At 44.9% G+C, this 26,450-nt stretch overlaps 1 protein-coding gene across 1 annotated transcript; it reads left to right on the plus strand.

Moving 5' to 3' along the window:
* Nucleotides 1-6,007: 6,007 nt before the first annotated feature.
* On the plus strand, nt 6,008-10,943 carry LOC125435604 (transmembrane protein 91-like). The gene is made up of 2 exons (XM_048501823.1): nt 6,008-6,573; nt 10,152-10,943. The coding sequence occupies exons 1-2, from the start codon at nt 6,238-6,240 to the stop codon at nt 10,290-10,292; spliced, it is 477 nt and encodes a 158-aa protein (XP_048357780.1). The 5' UTR covers nt 6,008-6,237; the 3' UTR covers nt 10,293-10,943.
* Nucleotides 10,944-26,450: the final 15,507 nt, after the last annotated feature.

Raw genomic sequence — 26,450 nt, forward strand, 5'->3', positions numbered from 1 at the left:
CATTTATTGAAAGTGAATGAGTCTTTGGACATTTTGGGGAAGAGTTAGCCCACCTTTCTCCACAATTCTGGATCATGCCTTTTCTTTCTTCCCAGAGAGCACTCTGTTCCCTGTGGGGTCTAGGCCTCAACGGGGAGGACATGCCAAAAGTCTGAGGTAATATTTCTCATCAGTTAACAAGTAACTTAGACAGCAAGTATGGGAAGGCTTAGCTCTATCTGAGATCTGGGGTTGGGGGTCCACAGCCAATCAACATTGGCCTCGAGGGACCAAAAATATAAGACGGTTTCACCTTGCAGTGACTTTTCAACACCGCTTCTCAAAGCTACGTCAAGCACTTGTGAGGTTCTTTGTATGACACAAAGGCTCTCTGTTGTCCTTCTGTGTGCTTATCACCCAGCGACCTTATTAAGAGGAAAGAGAGATACTGAGTTGGCAGGATCAACAACCTCATGCAGAAACAGACGTGAGTCCCAGATTGCCATTTTACAACCAGAGAGCTCTTACCCCACTAGTATCCATTGTTTCTGTGACTGCAGCAAAATACCCCTCTAGGCATAACAGGCACAAGCATCTCTATGACGTCAAATTAGTGCCAGTGTGTTTGTGATAAAAACTAGCAGTATTCTTGTGGTATCTTAAAAGCGAATATATTTGTTGAAGCGTCAGCTTTCTTGGGCCAGAGCCTGCTTAGTCAGATGCAGAAGGGGAACTTCGTTCGGCAGAAATTACAGCACAAAAGGTTTTGCTACAGCAATTCCTTGCAATTCCTGGGACGCATTCAAGCTGCCATGGCAAATTTATTTCAAATATAACGAGGAGAGACTTGGGTATGTGTGTGTGGAAACTCACTTTAATAGCATTCCGTGACATGATGTCAGTTCCAGCTTTGTAACCAGAAATCATATTGCTACTTCTCCGGTTGCTCTAGTATTAACTGAAAACAGAGTTTGGGGTGAATGCAGTGGTGGGATCCAAAAATTTTAGTAACAGGTTCCCTCGCCAGCCCCCCCTCAGCAAAGGGGCGCAGAGGCGTACCTAGGCAAACCTGAGCCCTGGGCAAAACCTGAGTTGGATGCCCCCCCCATGGGCAGCCACCCCACCACGACCCCCCAATTTTTTTTTGCACCAGGTCATTTCTAAATCATCATCACATTATAGAAAATGCCCCAGCTCACAAATCTGAACACAACAATGGTGAAACACACAGGTTCTTTGATAGAGACTGGTGAGGTAAAAGGTACGAAAGGCTGAGAATCAATGAATTGCAGTACCTGAAAGGGATTAACCCAGTTCAGGGAGTTACATTATTAGTCGCAATTGCTATATGGAACCTTCATGTTCAAAGGCAGTAGGCCTCTCGGGGAGGCAAGGGCGTGGAGACGGAAAAGCGGACCCAATTAGTAACCCCCTCTCGGCACACACAAATAATTAGTAACCCACTCTCGGGAACTGGTGAGAACCTGCTGGATCCCACCTCTGGGTGAATGCTAGAGTGTCCAGTGACTTTGGCTGATTTTTCACACAGGACAAATATAATGATGCTATGCAACCGGTTTTTGCAAGGGGACTTCGCACAAGTCCCGCCCCCAAAATGAGCCTGCCCCATTTTATTTCCCCCAGCCTGGGTCTTTTGAAAATTGTAATAGCAATCCCTTTGAAAAATTCTGGGTTGCAGCAGTTTCCCTCCCACTACACCATCCACGGTTAGGGAAAATCCACCTGCCGTTGCCTGCCTTTTTTTTTGCATGTTGCATCTGTGTAGCTACGCAGGGGCAATTGGTTGTATTGTGGGACGATCGGCATACCCGCAGGGGTTCATTTCTGTATGCCTGCGTAGCTACGCATGTGTTGCAGGAAATTAAAGAGAGAGAGAGAGAGAGAGAGAAAAAAATGTCTCTGTGCAAAGGCACAAAAGCAATCCAGATTGTTTCCATCGACTCCAATCGCTGCCTGAATGGGTGAAGGAAGGGCCCACATGTGAATGGGAAAAAGGAACATGGGTTCCTTTATAACAACTGCAACCTGTTGTACATATGCTGTGTGGAATCGACCCTAGTAATGTTGCTTCCTGTCACATGGTCAGAAATACTGTCGGGCTGTCATGGGATACCATTCTGGCTTCTTCATCCCTGCCTACCCCCCCACCCCGTTCACCAGAGTGATGGCAGGCAAGGGGTCGGTTGAGCCCCACCTGGCAAATGGCAATCTTAAATATAACTCATATATCCAGTGGTGGGATCCAAAATTTTTAGTAACAGGTTCCCATGGTGGTGGGATTCAAACTGTGGCGTAGCACCAATGGGACTGGGTGGGGCACGACGGGGGCATGGCCGGGCATTCCGGGGGTGGGGCATTCCTGGGTGGGGCTGTGGCAAGGACGTAGCCGCTGCGCCAGTCCTTGGGCGGGAAACGAATGCACGCAGGTGCAGGCTGCCACGCACGCCGGTGTACCTCCTGCTAGACTGCTTCAAGTTCTGCACGCTACTGCTGAGAGGAGGGGCGTGACTAAGGCAAAAATCACGTGGCAAAATCACCAATTAGTAACCCCCTCTTGGCACACACAAATTAGTAACCCACTCTCGGAAACCTATGGGAACCTGCTGGATCTCACCTCTGGAACTACCCCCAATGTGCTTCGTGGGAGTTTCCAACAACCTGACTTTTCAACACCGCTTCTCAAAGCTACGTCAAGCACTTGTGAGGTGCTTTGCATGGTACGAAGGCTCTCTGCTGTCCTTCTTGCTTATCACCCGGTTAAGATAGCGATGAGTGAACAGCAGCTGCCGAGCTCTCTTCGCTGAACCAGCTTTTAATCTTTATTTTGCCTCTCGCTCTCCACCTTTTTGACCCATAGTTCATTGTTGTGGTAGCTGAAGCTCAGCAAATGCTCCCCCTCTGTTTCAAATAACAACCGGACCCTGGGAAACAGAGTTTATTTTGCACTGTTTCAGCAGGGATAATGCCTGCATCGAGCCTCCGCTGTTTATCTCTACAACGAAGACGAAAGGTGCAAGGAAGCGCACACGCTCTGACCCCGATGCCCTCCCAACGACCAGCCAGAAAGCCTGTAAGCAGACAAAACTTGATGTGGGTGCTGTGTGGTTTCTGGGCTGTCTGGCCGTGTTCTAGCAGCATTCTCTCCTGACGTTTTGCCTGCATCTGTGGCTGGCATCTTCAGAGGATCTGATGTTGGGAAAGCAAGAGGTGTATATATATCTGTTGGAGTGTCCAGGGTGGGTGAAGAAGCATTGTCTGTGAGTAACAAAGAAAGCAACCAGGTCAATAGTTGAGGGCATCTGAATAGAAGTATGAGTAACAATGAAGACTATAGCATGGGAGTGTCAATGGAGATAGCAAGGTGGGAGCATCTGAATAGATAGCAAGGTGGGAGCATCTGAATAGAAGTATCCTGGCTTTTGTTTCTTTTGTCTATGGTCATCCTGTGTTTGTGTGGAGCTGGTTAGACACTGTCTTGACTCTAGTATTTTTCAACACTGGCAGCCAAGTTCTGTTCATTTTCATAGTTTCTTCCTTCCTGTTGAAATTGTCCATGTGCTTATGGATTTGACCTGGTTGCCTTCTTTGTTACTCACAGACAATGTTTCTCCACCCACCCTGGACACTCCAACAGATATATATATACTCCACTTGCTTTCCCAACATCAGATCCTCTGAAGATGCCAGCCACAGATGCAGGCAAAACGTCAGGAGAGAATGCTGCTAGAACACGGCCATACAGCCCGGAAACCACACAGCACCCAAGTGATTCCGGCCGTGAAAGCCTTCGACAAAACTTGATGTTTTTGCCAACTTTCTACCTCCTTCTAATCTCAAGCTTTCTAACAGATTTATGGTGCTCGGTGTCTCCTGCTGAAGCGGAGGAGGTGCCTTTAATTGCAACGGAGCCAGGGGGAGATGCTGTTTCAGTAGATCCAACGGCTGCCAAGCCATGCTGCAAGCCAGTGGCAGGGAGAGATGTTTTTATGTTTGAACTTCTGGCATGGCAGGCTCTTTTAATTTCTAAAACATTCAAAGTACTACTAATGAACTTTGCTTCAGTTAATGCTAAGCTTGAAGCGTCACCTTTTTCCAACGAACCTCCCAACCTCACCAATAAGACTGCTCCCCAGAACTGCAGTCTTATGTCTGATCAACCTAGGACATTGTTATTTCCGAACCCAGACTCCTTTTCTTCCACCTTGTCGATTCAGAAACATCAGGTGGCTCTAATGATAAGGGACATCCACACAAATGCTGGTAACTGGGCCTCATCTCACGGCATTTGCCCCTCACTAAGCAAGCTGCTGAATTGCAAGCCTGGGAGGATTCAACTAAGTTCCTTTGAACGTCTGCCTTACCAAGGCGGTTATCACAGAATGATTTTAAACTTTGATACTCCTGTCTGCCCTGCACTCCTATTAAAGAAGAAGAAGAAGAAGAAGAAGAAGAAGAAGAAGAAGAAGAAGAAGAAGAAGAAGAAAAAGAGGAAGAGGAAAAGGAAGAAGAGGAAGAGTTTGGATTTATATCCCCCCTTTCTCTCCTGCAGGAGACTCAAAGGGGCTTACAACCTCCTTGCCCTCCCCCCCCCTCACAACAAACACCCTGTGAGGTAGGTGGGGCTGAGAGAGCTCCGAGAAGCTGTGTCTAGCCCAAGGTCACCCAGCTGGCGTGTGTGGGAGTGTACAGGCTAATCTGAGTTCCCCAGATAAGCCTCCGCAGCTCAGGCGGCAGAGCTGGGTATCAAACCCGGTTCCTCCAGATTAGATACATGAGCTCTTAACCTCCTACGCCACTGCTTGCCAGTCGTTCCAATGTTTTTATTGGGAGAGTTTTTAAGGACTTTACAGGGAACAAGTTGGTGGTCTACAAATATGATAAAAAAGAGATGGGGGAGGAAACAGTGCTCCCAGAGCTCCCTGCGTCCATCAAGGCCTGTCCCTCTGTACCGCCAACGATTGAGAGTTTGACTGACTGAGAGTTTGACTGACTGAGAGTTTGACTGAGTTTGACTGACGAATGGAGGAACATCGAAATGCTCGCAGAAGAGGCCACAAACAACATGCATGCAGCCGACTGCCAGTCTCTGTGCAACCTTTATCCAGTCTGCCCTACCCTGGTGGACCCTGTATCATCTACCGCTAACCACAACTCCACAATCCCAGAGCCTTTGCCGGATTTATCACCAGCGGACTGCTCTGAACCCCTGTGTCTTCCAATGACCACTTGCCCCATCCCGTCCACCCATATCGTTCCTTCTCTCTCGTTAGAAAACGGTCCCCATCAAACTCCATCCACTCACTGGGACTTTGAATTAGACCTCAGTTCTGCAAACGTACTGAGCAGTGACAACCTTTCCAAAATTCCTGGGAAATCATGGGTTAAGGATCTTGAAGAACTGAGACTGACACAATCCCAAACAACGGATTTGTACTCTACTACACCCACAACAACGGATGCTATATCTTCACAGGTGTCAGATTGCCCCACAGGCACTAATGGACCTTTTGGTTTTTGTACCCCACTTTTCTCTATCTTTAAGGAGTCTCCAAGTGGCTTACAAAATGCCTTCCCTTCCTCTGCTCACAATGGACATCTTGTGAGGTAGCTGGGGCTGAGAGAGTTCCGAGAGAACTGTGACTAGCCCAAGGTCACCCAGCAGGCTTCACGTGTCAGAGTGAGGAGACCAACCTGGTTCAACAGATTGGAGACCTCTGCTCATGTGGATTAGTGGGGAATTGAACCCAGTTCTTTGGATTAGAGTCTGCTGCTGTTAACCACGACACCACGCTGACTCTTGTGGTGGCTCTTGGGAGTTGGGAGCTCAAAGTATGGAAAACAGAACCACTCTCTGCTGGAAGGCAATATCTTTTTTCCCCCAGAGCTCTCTCTCTCTCCCAGTCTGTCAGTCTGGGTTACTCATTGCACAATGCTTCACCCTCCCACGTCCTCATTCTTTCTTACTGCAGGCACAGAAAAGTTGCTTCATCCTCTTCCCAGAGGTCTATGTAAGAGAGCATTTCCCAGAGGAGCTGGGCAGATCAAAGGCAAACGTGCAGCCAGAAGAAGACCTCTGAGCGTTCGACTGGGTGTAACAGGAGGAAGGCAAGGAGGGGAGCCATATAAGGAAGCAGCAACAGGAGGCCGGTGAAGAATATTCAACAGTTAGGGAACAGAGCAAGAAGGAATCGAGAACAGAGATTCCCTTCAGAGCTGAGAAGAACAGAGATTTGCACTATGGAGAACCCAAACTATGAGAACAACCAAAGTGGTGCGCCACCTTCCCTGAACCCACCACCCTACTCTGAAAAAGAACAGCAGCCTCCTGTTGATGGGCCAGCACCCACCACAAGCTTCACAGCAAACCCCACCATGCCTCAACAGTCTCAGCCTTATTATGGCCAGTATGGGATACCCCCGGGCCAAGGGTTCATCGCTCAGCCTCTACAGCATACCACCTTGATCATCCCTGTGCAACCTACTCAAGAACCGGATTACCTGGTGTATTCCATCTTTACCATGCTCTGCTGTTGCCTGCCTCTGGGAATTGCAGCTCTGGTTTACTCAGTACAGGTGAGTTTTCTCAGGACGTTATGCTACAAGTGGTAGGTATGTGTACAGATCTACTCTTCTCCTCTCTCGGGGTCCATCTACCCTCCCTCATATGGCATATGCTTTCCCCACTTCCTCTGCTCCCTTTCCTCTTCCTTCCTTCCTTCCTTCCTTCCTTCCTTCCTTCCTTCCTTCCTTCCTTCCTTCCTTCCTTCCTTCCTTCCTTCCTTCCTTCCTTCCTTCCTTCCTTCCTTCCTTCCTTCCTTCCTTCCTTCCTTCCTTCCTTCCTTCCTTCCTTCCTTCCTTCCTTCCTTTTACAATAATGGCAACAGCCAAAACAAATCCAATCGGGAAAAAAACCCTTAAAGATGGCAACTAAGTGGAGTTGCCAACTCCAGGTTGAAAAGTTCTTTGAGATTTGAAGGTGGATCATGGAGAGGGAAGAAACTGCAGAGGGCGGGGACCTCAATGGAGTATTATGCGGTTGCGACTGTTCTCAGAAGCTATAATTTTCTCCAGGGAATCCGATCTCTGTAGTCCGGACAAGTGTTTCAGAGGGTCATCAGATACAGTGTGTTTAACTAAGGGAGATTTGATTCTCAAGCTTATACTCTGAAAATCTTGTTGGTCTCTACATTCTACTAGACTTGAATCTAGGTGGAAAGAAGTTGTAATTCTGGGAGATTTCCAGACCTTACCTGGAGATTGGTTTATGCTCTGGATAGGTGAATCTTTAGAGATATGTAATAATAATGTCACCAATGGCTCAAAACTCAATTATAATGTACTGTTCTTAATTAATAAATATTTTGCCAGATAAGAGTCTTTGTGAATCATTTAGCCATTCATTTACAAAATCCACAGCAAACTTTTTTTTACAGAGGTAACATTTATTAACCTCTAAACTTTTTTTACAGAGGTATAAACCTCTGACTTCAGAAGTACAGACCTCTCCTTTTAAAATAACAGATATCAAAGTGTTGTAGGGGTAGATAGGTTGGGTCACACCTCATCACAAGGACTTCATTTGGCCCCTCAATCTCACTGCTAACAATTTCCCAGTACAATTTCTTTATGCTGCAATTGCTGCAATTGTTTCTTCAGGATCCTCTCCGCTGTTTATGCACAGGACTGCTTGTCTCTTATAGCCTGTGCTATAAATTAGCAAAGTATGAGGCATAACAAAATTGTGTTGGGAAATTAACAGTGAGGCTGAGGGTCCGAACAAAGTCCTTGTGACAAGGTGTGATCCAACCTGGGGATCTTCTAGCCCTACAACACTTTGCTGTTTGTTATTTTAAAAGGAGAGATCTATAAGTTGTTACCTCTGTAAAAGAAATGTTCAGAGGTTTAAAAGTTGTTACATTTGTAAAAAGGTTTGCTGTTGATTTTGTAAAGGAATGGTTGAATGATATGCAGAGATTGTTATTTGCCAAAAAATAGTTCTTAATTAAGAATAGTACATCATAATTGAGTTTTGAGCCATCGGTGCTATCATTATTATATATCTCTTACGTGGAAATTGGCAGCTCCACAACAGAGCTGTGAGGCCTTGTTTTGGTTAGGCTGCTATGCAGCTGTGCACAAGAGCAAAACAATTGATGCTCATGGAGATAATTACTACCCTGCAAGAGTTCCTCCTTTGCATTTGACTCCCTGATTGCATATGGCTTTCTGTTTTACAAACTCCCTTTTGAAACCCTGAAACCCTTTTGGAACAGTCCTCTCCCTGCAAACATCGCAGGAAAGACAACCCAGGAATCCCTAGCAGAGGGACCTTGCTCTGGGTTAGATCTCTTGTCTGCAAAAACTCCGGCAAGTAATGTTTCAATACTTAAAGTCCAAAGCGCCTGTTATTGTAAGGATCCACGCTCACTTGTAATTTTTAATTCAGATGGTGATTTGGTGGTGACGTCCTTGATCAGGGAGCTTAACGCTCCCCAACCCCCCCTTGCCATTTTTCTAACAAAAATCTACCCAGTTGAATCTCTGTTCTATCCAGTAAGGAAAAAGACAGGAACCTATATGAAGCCAATATCCCCCTCCCCCTGCCACGGTTTAGCAGCTGCGTGTGTGATTTCTACTGGGGAAACGGGGCCCCAGAGCAAATTACCCCTTGACCATTTTTTCAAGTTAAAGTATGTCAGGAAATCCAATATTGGCTCTCCCACTTATTGTGTAACTTGGCACTGATGCTAAGGTTAGAACAATGTGTGAGGGAGAAAGCACAGTTGCCATGAAAATTGGCAGCCCTTCAGTTTTGTCTCCCCCATGTTACAACGAGAATTTAGGGCAATCCCTCCAGGTTCCATAAAAACCAGATACAAGCCACTTGTCAACAAGTTACATATATATAAGTTGGGCCTGGTGTCCCATTACAAGGTTGCCACATCTGGAGATATTTGGGGGGGGGGGAGCCTGAGGAGGGTAAAGTTTGTGGGGAAAGGGATTTCAGCAAAGATGTGTTGCCATAGACAGCCCCACCCAGTGGTGGGATCCAAAAATTTTAGAAACAGGTTTCCATGGTGGTGGGATTCAAACTGTGGCGTAGCGCCAATGGGGCTGGGCGGAACGTGACGGGGGCGTGGCTGGGCATTCCTGGGCGGGGCTGTGGCAAGGACGCAGCTGCTGCGCTGGTCCTTGGGTGGGAAACGAATGCACGCAGGCGCAGGCTGCCACGCACGCTGGTGTACCTCTTGCTAGACTGCTTCAAGTTCTGCGCTCCTGCTGAGAGGAGGGGCGTAACTAAGGCAAAAATCACGTGGCAAAATCACCAATTGGTAACCCCCTCTCAACACACACAAATAATTAGTAACCTACTCTCGGGAACCTGTGAGAACCTGCTGGATCCCACCTCTGGCCCCACCCCCTTTGATGGTGCCATTTTCTCTCAGGGAACTGGTTTATGTCATCTGGAGATCTGGGAAACCCCCAGATTTGCAGGGGATCTTTGCAGGAAATCTAGGAGACTCTCAGCTGGACTCTCTTGAAGTTCCTGCATCTAACCAGAAGCTTTGACAGTGCAGGACGGCAGTGGCTGGTCTGCAGAGCGCCTGCTTTTGGACAACGGATGCATGAATAAATTATTTTATCCTAGCACATTCATTCATTCATTCATTCATTCATTCATTCATTCATTCATTCATTCATTCATTCATTCATTCATTCATTCATTCATTCATTCATTCATTCATTTATTTATTTGGTTTATAGACCGCCCTCCCCCTAAGGGCTCAGGGCGGTGAACACATAGATAGAGCACAATATAGCAAATCAAATTAAAATTCCATAAGTTAAGTAATACGGGCTCTAAAAGATAAAATATAAACCTTCCCCATTAAAATGCAGCATTAAAATTAATATCAATACATGATGGCATCTACTGTTAAACTCCTCAACCCCAAGGGGTGGTAGGATTCAATGATGTTATCAGAAGAGGAACATTATTTTCTTGGAGTCTGTCACAGGTTAAGACCAAAGGATTCTTCGTTTGCTGGTGGGTAAGCTCCACCCTGGCTCAAAATCATCTGCTTTGCACATTCTGGAAATGCTTTCCTGGTATGTTTTCGTTGATTCACGATATCTTTCTCTGTTTTCAGACCAGAGATGCCAACCGTATTGGGGATGCCAATGCTGCTCGGCAGAGCTCCAGGATGGCGCAGATTTTTGCCCATACCGCCCTTGCGACGGGTCTTGTGTTTCTCGTCGTCTACATCGTTTTGACCACGGTTGTTTTTTAGTGGGGCTTGTGGTCATGTTCCAAGACTTCCCCTGTTGCACCTTTTACAGGAGTCCTGGCTCAAAGTCCATTCCCTTCAGCCATTTCACAAAGGGACGCACCTGGAGATGATGCGCCCATGGAAGATCTCTGACAGATTTCCCTGCTCCTCGTAGCCGAACATGTGAACTCGGTCCAATGAGAAGTACCGGATCTGAGATGACCTGAACACCGTTTTCCCCAGTGGTGGCTCTGCGATGGCCAATTGACCCATGCATCAAATGTACCATCTCATGTGCGAAACACACAGATGTCTGACACTGAGATACTAGAACAAAGTCAAATGAACTGATCAAGGTCAATGGTGACGAGGAGACCAGTTGATGGCTTGAGAATGTCTGTTATTAACTGGGTGTCAAGCTCAATGGGTTTAGGAATCAGATGCAGTGTTGCTAATGCTAAAACACCCCCCTTCCATTCCGTTAAAATAAGAACGTAAGAAGAGCCTGACTGAATCAGACCAGTGGTCCGTCTAGTCCTGCACCCCCGAAACAATTGTGTGGTGTAGTGATTAAAAGTGGAAGATTTTAATCTGGAGAATCAGGTTTGATTCTCCAGTCTTCCACATGACTGGGTGCTGGGTGACTTTGGGCTAGTCACAGTTCCCTCAAAACTCTTCAGCACCTCCTACTTCACAAGGGCCCCTTCCGCACATGCAAAATAATGCATTTTCAAACTACTTTCACAACTGTTTGCAAGTGGATTTTGCTATTCCGCACAGCTTCAAAGAGCACTGAAAGCAGTTTGAAAGTGCATTATTCTGCATGTGCGGAATGAGCCAAGGTGTTTGCTGTGGGAAGGGAGGGTGATTGTAAGCCACTTTGAGACTCCTTAAAGCCCCCTTTTTCTACCCTACTATTTTCTTGCAACAGAGAAACCCAGCCTCTTGGAGGCGGTTTTCCCTTCTCTGATCTTGGAGGCAGTTCAGCCAATCATTGGCAAGTGTCGTCGCCACCACTGGGAAGTTCTTTAGGTCATACACTTAATATGCTGTGAATGATGTAGATCAATGATTGTTTGTATATTTTTTTCAACTTAATTAAAAGTTTGTTTTTAATTGTGACAGTTTTAATGGAATGTTAAGAACATAAGAACGAGCCTGCTGGATCAGACCAGAGTCCATCTAGTCCAGCACTCTGCTACTCGCAGTGGCCCACCAGGTGCCTTTGGGAGCTCACATGCAGGATGTGAAAGCAATGGCCTGCTGCTGCTGCTGCTCCTGAGCACCTGGTCTGCTAAGGCATTTGCAATGTTATGCCAAGTTTGATCCTACACTGATGCTGAATGAATATATTTCATTCTGTTAGAGACCCTGGGGCTGAAGCATCAATATCCAATGAATCAGCAATGTTAAAATATGAACAAGCCTTAGATTTTTTGCCAGAATGTTTTGTGACTTTGTGGTACCTAATTTGTGAGGTGCCGTGTTGTTTGATCAGTTTGGGACCATCGGTTGTTACCAAAGAAAAACAATTTCGAAAGACTTGTAATCAAACAACTGGAATATTTGTACTATTAAAAAGAACAAAGAAATAATAAACACATCAGATAAAGATGGGCTGATCAACTGTTTGAAAAAAAAAGTTCCCTGAAAACTTTATTTCATTTTTAAATTTGGAACAATATTGTAAATAACTTCACACCGACTGCTATATTAATTTTATTTACAAAATGTGTATCCCGTCTTTCACCCCCCTCACAAACATACATGATAAAATCACATTTGAAAACCAATAAAATCAACCCCTCAAGACACATCATTGGAACAAGTTAAAAAAACAGAGTTAAAATACATACAAAAAAAGTACTGATTAGGAAGGAGGGATCGTTGAGTGTGTATGTGTGTGAGTGTATGTTTGTGTGCGCATGCTGTGTATGTATGTAAAGTACCATCACACTGCTGCCAATTTATGGTGACCCTATGAACTAATGATCTCCAACATGTCCTATTTTTATTGATTGATTTATTTTATTAGCATTATTGCTGCCCTTCATCAACGAATACACGAAACCAATTTATATACATTTTAAACAGTTAAAAACCTGTTCTAAGTCTGATGATGCTGATAGATAACAATGATTTCTTGAATAGGAGGGAAGAAGGTACAGGAAGGCAGGGAGGCCCAACTGATGGAAACCCGTATCTGCCTCAACCATACACCAGGTGGAACAGCTCTGTTTTACAGGCCCTGTGGAAATGCCTCTGATCCCACAAGGCCTGGGTCTCACAAGACAAGGCATTCCATCAGGTTGGAGCCAGGACTGAAAAAGCCCTGGCCCTGATTGAGCCTAGCTGGACATCTTTCGGTCCAGGGATCACCAGTAGATTTTCACCAGTGATCTCTGAGGGACATACTGGGAGAAACGATCCTATGAGTATGCTTGCCCCAGACTGTTTAGAGCAGGGATCTTCAAACTATGGCCCTCCAGATGTTAATAGACTACAATTCCCATGAGCCCTACCACTTGGCCATGCTGACAGGGGCTAATGGGAATTGTAGTCCATGAACATCTGGAGGGCCATAGTTTGAAGACCCCTGGTTTAGAGCTTTGAAGGTAAGCACCAGAACCTTGAGCCTGATCCAGTACTCTACCCAGAGCCAGTGCAGCTGGCGGAGCATTGATTGAACAGATGCCACCACAAGGTCCCCATGAGGACCCACGCTGCTGAATTCTGCACCAGTTGGAGCCTCCGGTGTGGGCACAAGAGTCTTTCTCAGATCTTTCAGACTAAGGACTGCTTCCATGACTGAGTCAGTCCATCCCATATCTAGTTTTCCTTTTTTTCCTGCTTCCTTCCACTTTCCCTAATATTATTATCTTTTCCCGTGAGTCTCATCCTCTCAGAACAGTGATAGCTAACCTTTTCAAGACCGAGGGCCCAAATTGCAACCCAAAACCCACTTATGTATCTCAAAGTGCCAACACGGCAATTTAACCTGAATACTGAGGCTTTAGTTTAGAAAAAAAACTAAACTCGGTTGGCTCTGAGGCGTGTGTTAGTCGGGAGTAAGCTTGGTGGTCGTCGGTGGCTTTTCTTTGAAGCAACTCTTCCAATGGGTGAATCACGACCCTAGGAGGGTTTACTCAGAAGCAAGCCCCATTGCCAGCAACCAAGCTTACTCCCAGGTAAAGGATCACACTTTAGTTCTTCGGATGAAAATCAGTGGGGTTTAACAGCGCTTAATAGGGTTACTTACACTGCTTCCCCAAAACGAGGTCTTAGGTTTAATGCTAATAATCAAGCCCAGCGGCCCAGGCCAGCCTAGATGTATGCGGGGGGGGGGGGGACTCTGTTTGTGCGTGCCCACAGAGAGGGCTCTGAGTGCCACCTCTGGCACCCATGCCATAGGTTCGCCACCACTGTCTCAGAATGTGACCAAAACACGATAGCCTCAGTTTAATCACTCTAGCTTCTAGGGAGAGGGATCGTTGAGGGAATGTCAAGCAAAACAAAAATCTTTTCACCCATTGGCCAAAGACAACAACAGAAGGGGACACAAGAATCTCCCTGTGGAGACAATTCCAGAACTTGGAAGTCAATTTTCTGATATAGCTGGTGAAAGAGGTGCTGTCAATTATCACCTAAGACAAAATGCCATCCTACTCATTTTAACAAAAGAAACGTTTGATATTGGGATAAGGTGGGGCACGAAAAGGACTGGATCTGAGAAAATTAAGCACTACTTTCTCCCACAGAAACATACCTGTTATAGCATCACCTAATGAGGTGCTTGCCTTCAGAAATGAGGTAGGCTGACTTAAACCAAGTTGGAACATCGCTCCATCTAACTCAGTATTGACTATTCTAATTGGCTGTGGCTCTCCAAGACTTTGAGGTGAGAAGAGCCCTTCCCACCATATGTTGTTGGAAGTCCTTAACAGTGGAGATAATGCCAAGTACTGAATCCAGAACCTTCTGCATCCAAAGCAGATTAATTACTAATGAGTAATACTCATTCCTTGGTAACAACTTCTTTAGAATAGCCTCTCGATGATAGTCATCTTCTCCAGCTTCCTCCTTCAATGATCTTTAGGTAACCATTATAACTTTGGTGCGCATTTTCAGACAATGCCCTCAGTTTTACTTCAGGGCAGATATAGTAACATTTCTGTTGATCTTCATTTCTGCCCATGTGCCTCTAATCTTGTAGATGATCCTGCCCATTGTTTTTTCTATTACCCATTATATGGCTATGTCCAACCTAGATGGAATCAAGTTATTCCCAACAATTACATATAGGTTGCCTCTTTTCTGTATTTATCAATTAAATTAAGAAAAAAAGTGTGTGCATGCCAACCCTCAAAAATAGACCTTTTTTGCCTATGGGACTGATTCTTGCATTATTGTATATATTTTATTTTATTGTATCTCTTTTATTAATATGGCTTTATGTTATATTGTTAATGACTCAGTCACTTTCTTACTGCTGTTGATGCCCATTGATCTGAGGTTATTATTACTTTTTGGCCTTTGTTGCAGATACTCCTAGCTTCTGTAGTCTTGGAGGTTCTCCAAACTGAAATGTGCTATGTAAATATTTCAAAGAAACAAATATCGCCCATTACTCTGGAGAATGGGCTCCCTGAAGAAGTGAATCCCCCGCTCAAGATCTTCAGGAGGTGTGGCAAGGTGTCAAGAGAGTATCCATCTTGCAGAAATTTTGCAGCCTTAGCTACTTCATTACCTTTGTAGGTGCAATGTGCACTCCCACACCCCCACCCATCCCGGTATATCTCAAGGGAAAAATTTCCAGGCAAGCTTGATTAGATCATGCATTGTGGCTGAGAATCTCCCTTGGGAGGGGGTGATTCACTCCATCTCTGGAAGATTGCTTCAGGATAGCCCTATGATTGGTTGTCAGGGTCAGTACATTATGGTCAATATTTTCCATAAAAAAAGCTATTGCGAAGTATTGCCAAATCCTTTTTTCTTACTCTTCCCCACTCTTCGCTGCCAGAAAGAAACTCATACTAATCTCTGGACACTTTAGACTTCAAAAACAATCTATGCTGTGGTAGGACTTCAGTAAATAATTAGTAAGTTGGGGAAATTAAATTGTGGCAAACAATAACAACAGAGGGAAGAAAAAGACAATGGCTGACATATTTCCAGATTTCATCTAGACTTAAAAGATAATTAAGTTCACAGAGTGGAAAATTATGGGACTTAACATACTTCTAAAAAGAGATCATAACATAGAAGCAACATTGGATGGGCAGAATGTATAAGATTCTACTAAAAATGGAAACAGAAATGGAACAAGTAAAAGCATGCATCATAAAATGGATGCAAAAATTCACAGAAGAGATAACTTTTCAACAGTGGAGATAACTTTTCAACAATCATTATGGACCAAAAAACATTAAACTCACTGCAAGTCAGATACTGAAGGAGAACTGGTATAAAATGTTTTTAGATGGTATATTACATCTGAAGTGATTAAGAAGATGACTAAACAACATGACAGTATCTGCTGGAGATGTAATAAAGAGGTTGGAACCTTTTTTTGCATGTGGTGGATTTGTAAAAAAACCAAGAAGTTTTGGATAAAAAAACATAAGAAGATATAGCAGATAATTACACTTAAATTTCCACTCACTGCAACAACAATGCTGTTTGGTATACTACCAGAAAAGCTTCCCAAGAAACCAGTGATGAAGGGAGGGGGAACTGCACCCAGGGCATGAACTGCTCAAGCATGCCCTCCCCGCCCCAACATGCTGCCCCCAACATGCCCAACATGCCCCCGACATGCCCCCGGCCCCGCCTCCCCACATGACAGCAATGGTGGTGCCCCGGACAAGCTGCCCCTGATGTCCCCATTGCAGCTATGTGCCTGCAAGAAACTGAATGAACTGTGCTGGTACTTAATAACCCCTGCAAGAGTAATAATGGCAACAAGTTGGAAATTTACATGCAATTAAAGTTTCTTGACTTGGAAATCTGATGAAGGTCTCACAATGGAATGCTGGGAACACAAAATCAGAGATTATGCTACTATGGCCAAACTAACTAGTAAATTGACGCCCAAAATATGAATTTGAGGAGGAATACTAATCTGAAATTTATACTAATCTGAACTGAGCATGTAAAAACAAAACAACTTGAAGACTGAAATTCAGTAATGTTTAAGCTATAATAAATGGACTAGTAAAGATGCCCAAGGGTAAACAAATGAGAAAGAGTCTAAGACCTTATTAAGTCTGTCTAATAAATAGAAAATGTTATATTGGGATCCATTATATAATATGTACTTAATATAATGATGGGTAGATTTCTTCTTTGATGTAATCTGGTCTGTTTTCTATTACTTCTATAACTTCTTTTGTTTTTCCTGTATTGTTTATGTTGAAAAATAATGAAAAAGTAATTAATTAGTAAGTTAGCCTTGTTATTTTCTGCTCATCTTGCCATTGCTGAATTGTGTTCCTTTGTTTTCTTTAAAACTTCTCTGACAAGCTCTATTTTGTTTATGATTGGTGTGAGTTTAGTGACCAAGCGCAGGACCGCTGGCATGCATTCCTGTACAGCAGGGGTCCCCAAACTACGGCCCGGGGGCCAAATGTGGCCCCCTGAAGGCATTTATCTGGCCCGCCAGGCATGGCGGTGATGGCTCCATTCATGTGCAGTGGGGGCTTGAGGGAGAGGAAGAACTGGCCCCAACGGCTGTTGATTGCAATTACATGATGGCACCCCCAAATCTCCATGAATTTTCTGACCCAGAGTTGGAAACCTTACACGTGGCAACTCCTGCTCCGCCCTTCCCTCTCGGCTACTCCATGTGTTGCTCTCAGGCTTTCTGTTCCGCCTCACTCCCATTGGCATCAGCCAGGCTGGTGAATCGCTCGCTGGCTGCTAGGGAGAAAGAACCCAGGAAGATACCTGATCCTGGGTTAGATGGAATGCTTCATTGGGAAATTTCTGCTTTTTTTTACAGGGGAAGGTATTCCACAGCCTCCCCAACAATATTTGGAGCCCACCCTGTACTTGACATACTTTGGTCACTGTTCTAAAAATAGACCATGACAGAAAGGTTGAAAGGTGAAATCAAACATTTTACAATCATTTGTGCATAGGAATTTGTTCATAGTTTTTTTTTAGTCCGGCCCTCCAACAGTCTGAGGGACAGTGAACTGGCCCCCTGTTTAAAAAGTTTGGGGACCCCTGCTGTACAGCGTCTGGCCTGCTGCTACATATGACCTGCCTTTTTGCCTGGGCTTTTGAGCGAGATGGAATTGACAGACATCTTTAAAGGGATTGGAAGAGGGAGAGATTTGGGGTCAAAGAGGTGATATGACGCCTTGGAAGAAGAGTTTCCCATCAGTTTACATTTCAGATCCCTGGAATATGCAACACAGAAAGAGACCAAAAACAAAATCGGAATAATACATTTTATTGGATGAATAATGCACCATCAAGTTGCAACTGACTCAAGCCCACCCCATCCAAGGCAAGAGATGATCAGAGGTGGTTTGCCACATGGTTTCCTCTGCATAGCAACTCCAGCCCAAGAAAGTAATGACCATAACTGCCTTTGCTTTGATTCTAAGCTCTGATGAGCTCAGGCTAAAGCGGGCTTTCAGGCTGCTTAATATCATTTATTAGATTCAACCAAGCCCTTTACATGCCGGTGAGCCCTACTTTTTTAAAAAAGCATTGCATGGATTTTGTTTCTTTGTTCTGGATTTTTTGTGGGCCAGCATGGCTGTTTTACTACTTTTTGCCCAACTCTGTGAATGTAATGAGGCATTTGCAGCCAATTTTTCATACCAACATTCCTTAGGGCATGAATCAGAGGCATAGCTAGGGAAAATGGAACCCAGTGCAAAAAGCTAGGGAAAATGGAGCCCAGTTTTGCACCCCACCCCCACCCCCACCCCCCACCATGGGCAGCTGCTGCGATCCTTTGAAGTATGCAAAAGCTCCCTCCTCACCAGAGGCGTTTCTAGGCAAACTGGCGCCTGGGGACAAAACCTGAGTTTGGAGCCCCCTCCCCCAGTATGGGTGGCCACCCTCCCCCACCATGACCAAACAAGTATTTTTTGCACCAGATCATTTTAAAGTCACCATCATATTATAGAACATGCCCCAACTCACAAATCTGAACACAGCAATAGTCCATGCCACTTAGCAGAAATAAAATTTTTGACGTTTTCAAAATGCTTGCAAAATGTTTTATTACTGCTGTGAAAACGTTGATGGTGTTATATCCAGCACCCCCAATTGCCCCCCAGCATTGGAAACATAGCCTGAATTTACTGCTTGTAAGTCATCCAGTGGCTAGCAGCTAGCTGAATACCTTCAGAGGGAGGGGACCCAAAGTGGGGGATCCCCACCCCCTACAGAGGCCTGGCAATCTACACCCCTCCCCAGCTGAACTAGGAGACAGAGGAAATTACAATCCTGTGTCCATGTAAAAAATGACCATCGGAAAGCATGAGAAGCCAAGGAAAACTATACATCTTGGGCACAAAGGGCACTTTTGTGCATGCTCCAGGCCTGGAAGGAGCAAGCCCTTCTTGCTGCTGGATTAACCTTTGCCCCACCATCTCAAGAGTATGTTTTTACTATTGTAAGGAGTGATTGGCAGAGTGGAGTGAACCTTATTATTGGATTCAAACTTGAAATGCTCTAGTCCATAAAGGGGTAGGAGTTCAAAATTTTTTTGAGGGGGAGCATTGTTTTCCAAATGTTTTAAATTCTATATTTGTCCTATCACTGACTTGACTGAGATGCAGAAAGCTCCCTAAAACACTCATATACTTTGAAGAAAAGTTATAGTACTTGAGCTTTAGAAATGTGTGGTAAAATATGTCTGTGTTCTTAAGTGGAGTTGGGAAAAGAAGGGAAATTCACACTGAATATGTACAACAATCAAACTTAACAGGTTTGAATGTCACAATCAGACATCAACTGATCTCCTAGTCTGCTTGGTTAACTATGACCAACTCAAACACCCACTGTACAGATTTGCATCAGTTTTATTATGTGCCAAAACACTTCCTACCCAAGCAGGTTAATAGCCATTAAAATTGCTAAGGAATATTTAGGCAAACACATCAGAATGGTATGATCCCTCCCCCCAAAAATACAGCATTCATTGATAACTGATTAATCTGAGATTTAATTATCTGTGACTGCATCCATATAGTCACCCATTATTTCCCCAGCAACCCCACTTTCCCTGGTGCTGTATCACTAGAGTGCTTTTTAAAAACATCGGATGCTGTTATTGCTACTACACCATCCTGATTAGCCCAGTTGGGTCCAAGATTGTCAGGATGTAAAGGCTAAGTAAGGTCACCCATGGTCAGCACTTGGATAGGAGACCACCAAGAAAGACCAGGGTTGCTATGCAGAGGAAAGCAATAGCAAAACACCTTGTTTCTTGCTGGATGGAATACTCCATGCAGAGGATTGTCATCACTCAGTTGCAACTCAATGAAATGTTCTCTTTAATTTGTATTGCAAAAGTATGCGCTTGACGTTCTGACAATCTTATGCCAAGATCTCTGAATTCTCAGCTTTCATACCCCCCCCCCACACACACACACCAGATTTCTTCCTTGCAGAGTTATAAAAGTTAAAAATTCAGAGATCATGCTGGTAGATCTTTGGAACATTAGTACATACTTTCTAAATCACTGATCTCAGCAGCCAGATCTTTCCATTCAGACAGTCGCCTCTAGATCTCTCTCTCCTGTGGCCCATCTCCTCCTCTCCCGTGCCACCTCCCTCCTTTCCCCATCTCTCTCTTCCCCTGTCCTTTCCCATTCCCCTCTCGCTCTCTCACCCTCCCTCCTACCTGCTCCCCCCCCTCCCTAGCTAACTGGAAGCCAGCTTCCATTTAGATTAAGGCAGGGAACCTAAATCCAGGGCAGGGGATTGAAATTTCTGGCAACAAAGGGAAATAGCTTATTGATCTGAGGATTTCTATCCCCCCTTTCTCTCCTGTATGGAGACTCAAAGGGGCTTACAATCTCCTCCCCCCCCCAAACACTCTGTAGGTGGGGCTGAGAGAGCTCTGAAGAACTGTGACTAGCCCAAGGTCACCGAGCTGGCATGTGTCGGAGTGCACAAGCTAATCTGGTTCCCCAGAAAAGCTTCCACAGCTCAAGTGGCAGAGCAGGAAATCAAACCTGGTTCTCCAGATTAGAGGGCTCCTTGAGAGCACCCACGGTCTGGCTGTGTGTGGGGAGGGGGGGGAGAGAGATGGCTGCCAGTGCCTCTCACCTGCCTCCAGCGGTGCTTGGGCGCCCACAGCTTGTCCGCATTGCTGGCCCATCACTCCCCCTCCCTCCACGGCCAGACTGGTTCCTGTGGGCCATGGGCGCGCTCACGGAGCAAACGCTGGCGAGGCGGGTGAGGCCAAGGAAAGGCTGACAAGTCCGGCTGTGTGTGTGTGTGTGGGGGACCGATCATGGGCTGGTTCGCTGCCTCGCTCACCTGCCGCCCCCTGTTGTTGCTGCTGCCGGGCTCCCACTTGGCTTCCCTTCTCGGCTTCTGCCTTCTTCTGTGCCGGCCAGCCTGGGGAGAAGTCTTGTGACTGTTTGCAGGCAGGCCGGAAGAGAAGGCAAGGCATGCCGGCTCAGAGGGAGGCGGAGCTCCCGCCTCCGAGGCTCCTGATCTTGATGACTCACAGCCCCTGCAGAGGTCAGAATGCCTGGGAGGATTTTGCCCGCCCCCTGGACTGGACATTCCAGGCCACCGTCCTTGCTGGACTGGAGCATGATGGGTAACTGTGGGGGACATTTTGGCGCCCCCACGTGACTTTAATCGGTGCGCCCGGGGACAAGGGGTACCCCACGTCCCTAGGGAAATTCGCCACTGCTCCTCACCCTATCACTAGTGACTGAGTCTGAAGCACACATCACAAGATTCTGGAATTTTCTCCCATCAGAGGTTCAGCTTACCCCCACTCTACTAGTATCTGGCCCATAACAATAGTTCCTTTCAGGAGATTTCTTTGACAAGCAAGTATTTGTGTACAGTTTCCAGAATTGAAGCTTGCTGATGGATTCCTCTGTTTGTAGGCTATGGGATTTAAACATTTGTGTGAAAAAAGACCATGAGAATCTCCTGGCTGAAATAGCATGCAATTCCGTCTTCTGGCCAGCAACTTCGGTGTCACAAGAGGGTGGCAGCTGCTCCACTCAACTCAAAATTACAGTCATGGGTTGTAATTTTAAATTTGTAAGGGCAGATAAATTACATATGTAGCACATTTTATGACTGGCTATGTTTCCCCCGTCCTTCAGACACTAAGGCAAAAATAGTTTTTGTAGTTCAACAGAAAGTTTCACTGAGGTTTAGAAAATCTGCTTCTGTATGCCAGATATGCTTTGCTGTTGTATATTTTCATTTACTCATGACATTTCTCTTTCTCTTCAGACCCAAGAGGCCAACTGCATCGGAGATGGCACTGTTGCTCAGGAGTCATCACAGAAAGCCCAGTTCTTTGCCCATATTTCACTCTGTGTGGGGACTGTATTATTCATTTCATCAAGAACATAAGAACTAGCCTGCTGGATCAGACCAGAGTCCATCTAGTTCAGCACTCTGCTACTCGTAGTGGCCCACCAGGTGCCTTTGGGAGCTCACATGCAGGAGGTGAAAGCAATGGCCTTCTGCTGCTGCTGCTCCTGAGCACCTGGTCTGCTAAGGCATTTGCAATCTGAGATCAAGGAGGATCAAGATTGGTAGCCATAGATCGACTTCTCCTCCATAAATCTGTCCAAGCCCTTTTTACACCTATCCAGATTAGTGGCCATCACCACCTCCTGTGGCCGCATATTCCAAACACCAATCACACGTTGAGTGAAGAAGTGTTTCCTTTTCCTTTTCATTCATTTTCTTAGAGGTGCTTTTTATTGCAAAGGCAATAACCTTTGGTCCACATGTTATACTTTAGCTGAGCTTCCAGCCTTCTTGATCTCTGCATAGTTAGACAAGTGCATCTTGGCTCTAATTCCCTTTCTTCTGATACAGTTCCTTTGGACAGCACTCAACCCACCTGACCTAAAATGTTCTCCCTCCCTATTTTCTCTTCTTTCCTGTTTGATGAATGATTTCTTTTTTAATCGTACAAAGATAAAGAGGCAATCCCTCAAAACAGCCTACCACAAAGGGTAGCAGCACAAAAGGGGAAAACCGCCCGCTACCAAAGAAAAATGTTTTTAAAGTCTGTTTAGAAAACTTATCCAATTACACAGAAAAACAAGTACAATTACATGCAAGAAATATATACAGTGTTACCAGGAAGATCCAATTTCTTCCTTCCTGCAAACATGAATAAGAAAGTTGCACAATAAGAACTGCATAACGTCATTATACAGTCAGCCACACCTAAAAAAGCTGGAAGTTTTATGAATGACACAAATATATTAATGGATGCTAGCAGGACATTTCAAATTAACTTCTTCTGAAATGACTAACTGAACATACCAAACAGCTGTGACCTTTCAATGAAGTAGAGACAAATGTGCCTATTAAAATGAACTCTTCACTTCCTCATTTGATTGGTAGTCATACAAGAAAGAAGGAAAGAATAACATTTATCTGAAGAAGATATTTTGAAATATCCCGCTGGCAGCCATCACAGATATGTATTAAATGTTCTAACAAGGGCCGATTCCCCACGGTCAATTAATCACGTGATACTCATGCAAAATATCAAGGATTCAGGAAGAACTCCCCACTGCCTGATTGGCGAACAAGGATTCATTCCGGTTCTGGTGCTCAGTCTCCCCTTTATCCCGCATCTTTGCCGAACCTGCTTGAAAGTACAGTGGTACTTCGGTTATCGTTGACTTTGGTTTTCGTCGGTTTCGGTTTTTGTCAACTTTTTCTGGGCAAAATTTGTCTTGGTTTTCGTTGATTGCTTCAGTTTTCATCCTCAAACCAAGAAAAAGTTTGCCCAGAAAAAGTCCATGAAAACCGAAACCGACAAAAAGTCCACGAAAACTGAAACCTGATGGGGTTTGAGGAAGCCCAGCTGGGGGGCAGAGGGAGCTCCTTATTTGGACAGTGACACCCCCTGATGTGCCCGTATGGGATCAGGACTCCTAAGACAATGGCAGCTGCTTACTGTGAGGAGGGAGCTGTGCCTGGGTGCATTTCCAGTGGAGAAAAGACCTCCAAGCACAATCAACAACAATTACAATGATGGCTCAGCAGAGGACTGAGAGCCGTACCCAAGAGTGTCTGTATGAGAACAGAGGCCATACAGACCTTAGGACAACAGTTAGGATCGGTGGCAGCAATCCCTGTACAATGTTTGTTGGGCTGCTGAGATTGGGAGGTCCCTAGTAAGATTTCGCACTGTCCAGATTTACTGATTATTTAGCTCTTGGGTACTGCTTGTATTTAGTAGATTATAGTATAGTTGTTCCTGGCAGTTAGTGCAGTATTTAGTCATAACAGTTATGTAGTTCATTCGTGTTAGGTTTAGTTAGCATGGTAAATAGATAACTGTGTTTTGTGTTAGTTGCTAGGCTAATGGGATTGTATTAGTTATTAGTCAAAGCTGTTATGTATCAGGTTTTTGTGTGTCATGTCTTAGCTTTAGCTTAGTGAATTAAATGGTTAAGTTGCTAGGCTAGTGGAATTTGCACTGCTGCTCTTGTTTTAGTACTTGGGATTTTAGTACTAGATTTTTATGGTACTTATAGTTCCCACCCTAAAGAAGGCCATAGGCAGGTCAGGGATCCCAGTAATTCTGGGGCATGGGAGATACAGTGGTAGGCCCAGGTCAATAGAAAGATATATAGAGAGATACAGACATACTCACTCCCTGTCTGACCTGCAGCCTATTCCGAGGAATGCAGGTTGTGCGGTGGGAGTCTTAGACTTTGCTCTGCAGCTGCTGATGAACACAAGGCCCATTAACAACAAATCGCCTGTTCTCTGGGACTATTTCGGAGAGCAAGCTGTGCACCTCACCTGCATAACGGAGACCTGGGTGAGAGAGGGAGAGACTGTCTCCCACAATGAGCTCTCCCCGAAAGCTCTGTGATTGTTCATCAGTCTGGGACACAGGGCTGGGGAGAAGGAGTGGTGATGCTTGTTCAGGATTCCATACCCTTTCGGATATCCCACATCCCATTGATCACTGGCATGAAGTGTTTAGCTATCCGTTGGGGGTCCTCAGAGAGTTTGGCTGTCTTGTTGGTGTATCGGTCGCCTAGCGCACCAACGGACAGCCTGTTGCGGCTTCTTTCATTTCAACTCAACAACCTTTATTGGCATAATAATACAATTCTATCAACAGAGAATTCAGTCACCAAACAGGTAATGGAAATAAAATTATGAATAAATATCAGTACATAAATTGAAAGCTAAAACAAGGGGGCGAGGAGGAGAAAGGAATTAGGCAAGTTAACACTTGGATCTCTGGATTATATATAGGTCAAGAAATTTGGCTACTGGATTTTTTACCTCACTGCTGGTGTTATCTAATAAAAAGATGAACTTCTGCAAATCGGATGCATGCTCTTTTTTTGCTAGCCATTTTGTTCTAGGTGTCATAAGGAGAGGACAATATAATCAAATATGTACTATAGTGTCTGGACAGTCCCCATTACATGCTCAAAGCCTTTGCTGATAGGGAGTTTTGGCAAACCTCCCTGATAGCACAGCTGGTGGGAGAGCATTGCAGCGGGCCAGCCTCACTGCTCTACGAGACCTGAGTGGGATTAATTGAGGAAGATATTTAGCCCAGGGCGACAGGGGAACAAGACCTTGTGGCCTTTTCAATTAGAGTTTGGTGCTCCTGATCCAACAGCTTCCTTTTCAGGAGTTGAAATATTTCTTTGGATGAAAATACGGTCAAGGAATCCAGAGAGTAGCCCAGCTTAAGAATTTTGGATTCGATATGGCCCCATCATTCAGACTGGTGGAAAAGATGTAGTGACTTATTAATCAGAGTGGTGGCTTCACAAATGAAGCACAGATATAACCAGAATTTAAAAGTAACAAGCCAGGCTCTTGTCTCCAATAGATGTTGTCTGGTTTCAAGGCACAGAGCTGTGTAGGGCACACAGTGGGGCATACCCAGGAGCCTATACAGGAATCGTGACTGTACCTGCTCAACTGAGTTAGACCAGGAGCCTATCCAAAGTGAGACTCCATACAGAAGCTGCTGGGATATCTTGACATTAAACACTTTAATCGCTGCAGGTACATATTGTTTGCCCTTGTTGAAAAAAAAAAGTATGATGGCTGCAACGCTGGCCTCACAGTGATTGCGTGGTCTCTATGGCTAACCCTGTCTCCTCTATAATGAAGGTGCAGACTCAGATATTTGAAACATTTGACGTGTTCCAGCTGATGGCCTCCTAATAGCCATTTTGATGGTTTCCAGGATCTTGAGAACACTATGATCTTAGATTTTTGAAGATTTAGTGTTAGGCCATTGTTAAGGCAATATTCATTACAGGCCACTAATAATCGCTTCAACCCAATTTTAGTAAGCAATAAGAGGACTGCATCATCTGCATATAATAATAGAGGTGTTTGATGGCTGGCTAGGTTTTGGCTGTGTGAATTAACTGATTTAAGTACTGGTGCTAAGTCATTTAGACCGGGGCAAGGACACAGCCTTGTTTAACTCCCCTGGAGATTGATATTTTAGATGTAAGCAGTCCCTCTTGATTATATTTGACTTGGCACTCGGTGTTATGGTGAAGGGCCTTAATAAACAGAATCAATCTGTCCTCATTTTGGCCAACTTGGCCCATAGTATGTCTCTGGGGACAGAGTCAAAGGTCCCCTGATGTCCAAGAATGCAGTGTACAGAGACCTTCCAGGTTTATTGCAAGTTTTAGCTATAAGTTGGTTTATAACCATGATGTGACCAAGAGTGGATTTGCCTTTACTGAACTCTATCTGTTCGGGGCCTAATACCCCGTTCAAGGCAACCCAGTCATTCAATCTAGTGAGAAGAAATTTGGCATATAGTTTCCTAGGTATTGATAAAAGGCTGATCGGCCTGTAGTTCGCTGGTGAGGCATGATCTCGCCTTTTTAAAAAATAGGGACAACTATAGCCTTTGTTCAGGCTTTTGGGATTAGACTGGTTTTGTTAATCATTGTAAAGAGGGAGGCCAAAAGTGGAGCC

Source organism: Sphaerodactylus townsendi, linkage group LG06 (assembly GCF_021028975.2).
Source record: "Sphaerodactylus townsendi isolate TG3544 linkage group LG06, MPM_Stown_v2.3, whole genome shotgun sequence".
Taxonomy (NCBI): domain Eukaryota; kingdom Metazoa; phylum Chordata; class Lepidosauria; order Squamata; family Sphaerodactylidae; genus Sphaerodactylus; species Sphaerodactylus townsendi.

What these genes read in the sequence shown, in the direction of transcription:
- LOC125435604 (XM_048501823.1), top strand. Translation starts at nt 6,238, where the DNA reads ATGGAGAACCCAAACTATGAGAACAACCAAAGTGGTGCGCCACCTTCC. An exon ending in CTCTGGTTTACTCAGTACAG is followed by an intron (nt 6,574 to 10,151) that starts GTGAGTTTTCTC and finishes CTCTGTTTTCAG; the next exon opens with ACCAGAGATGCCAACCGTAT.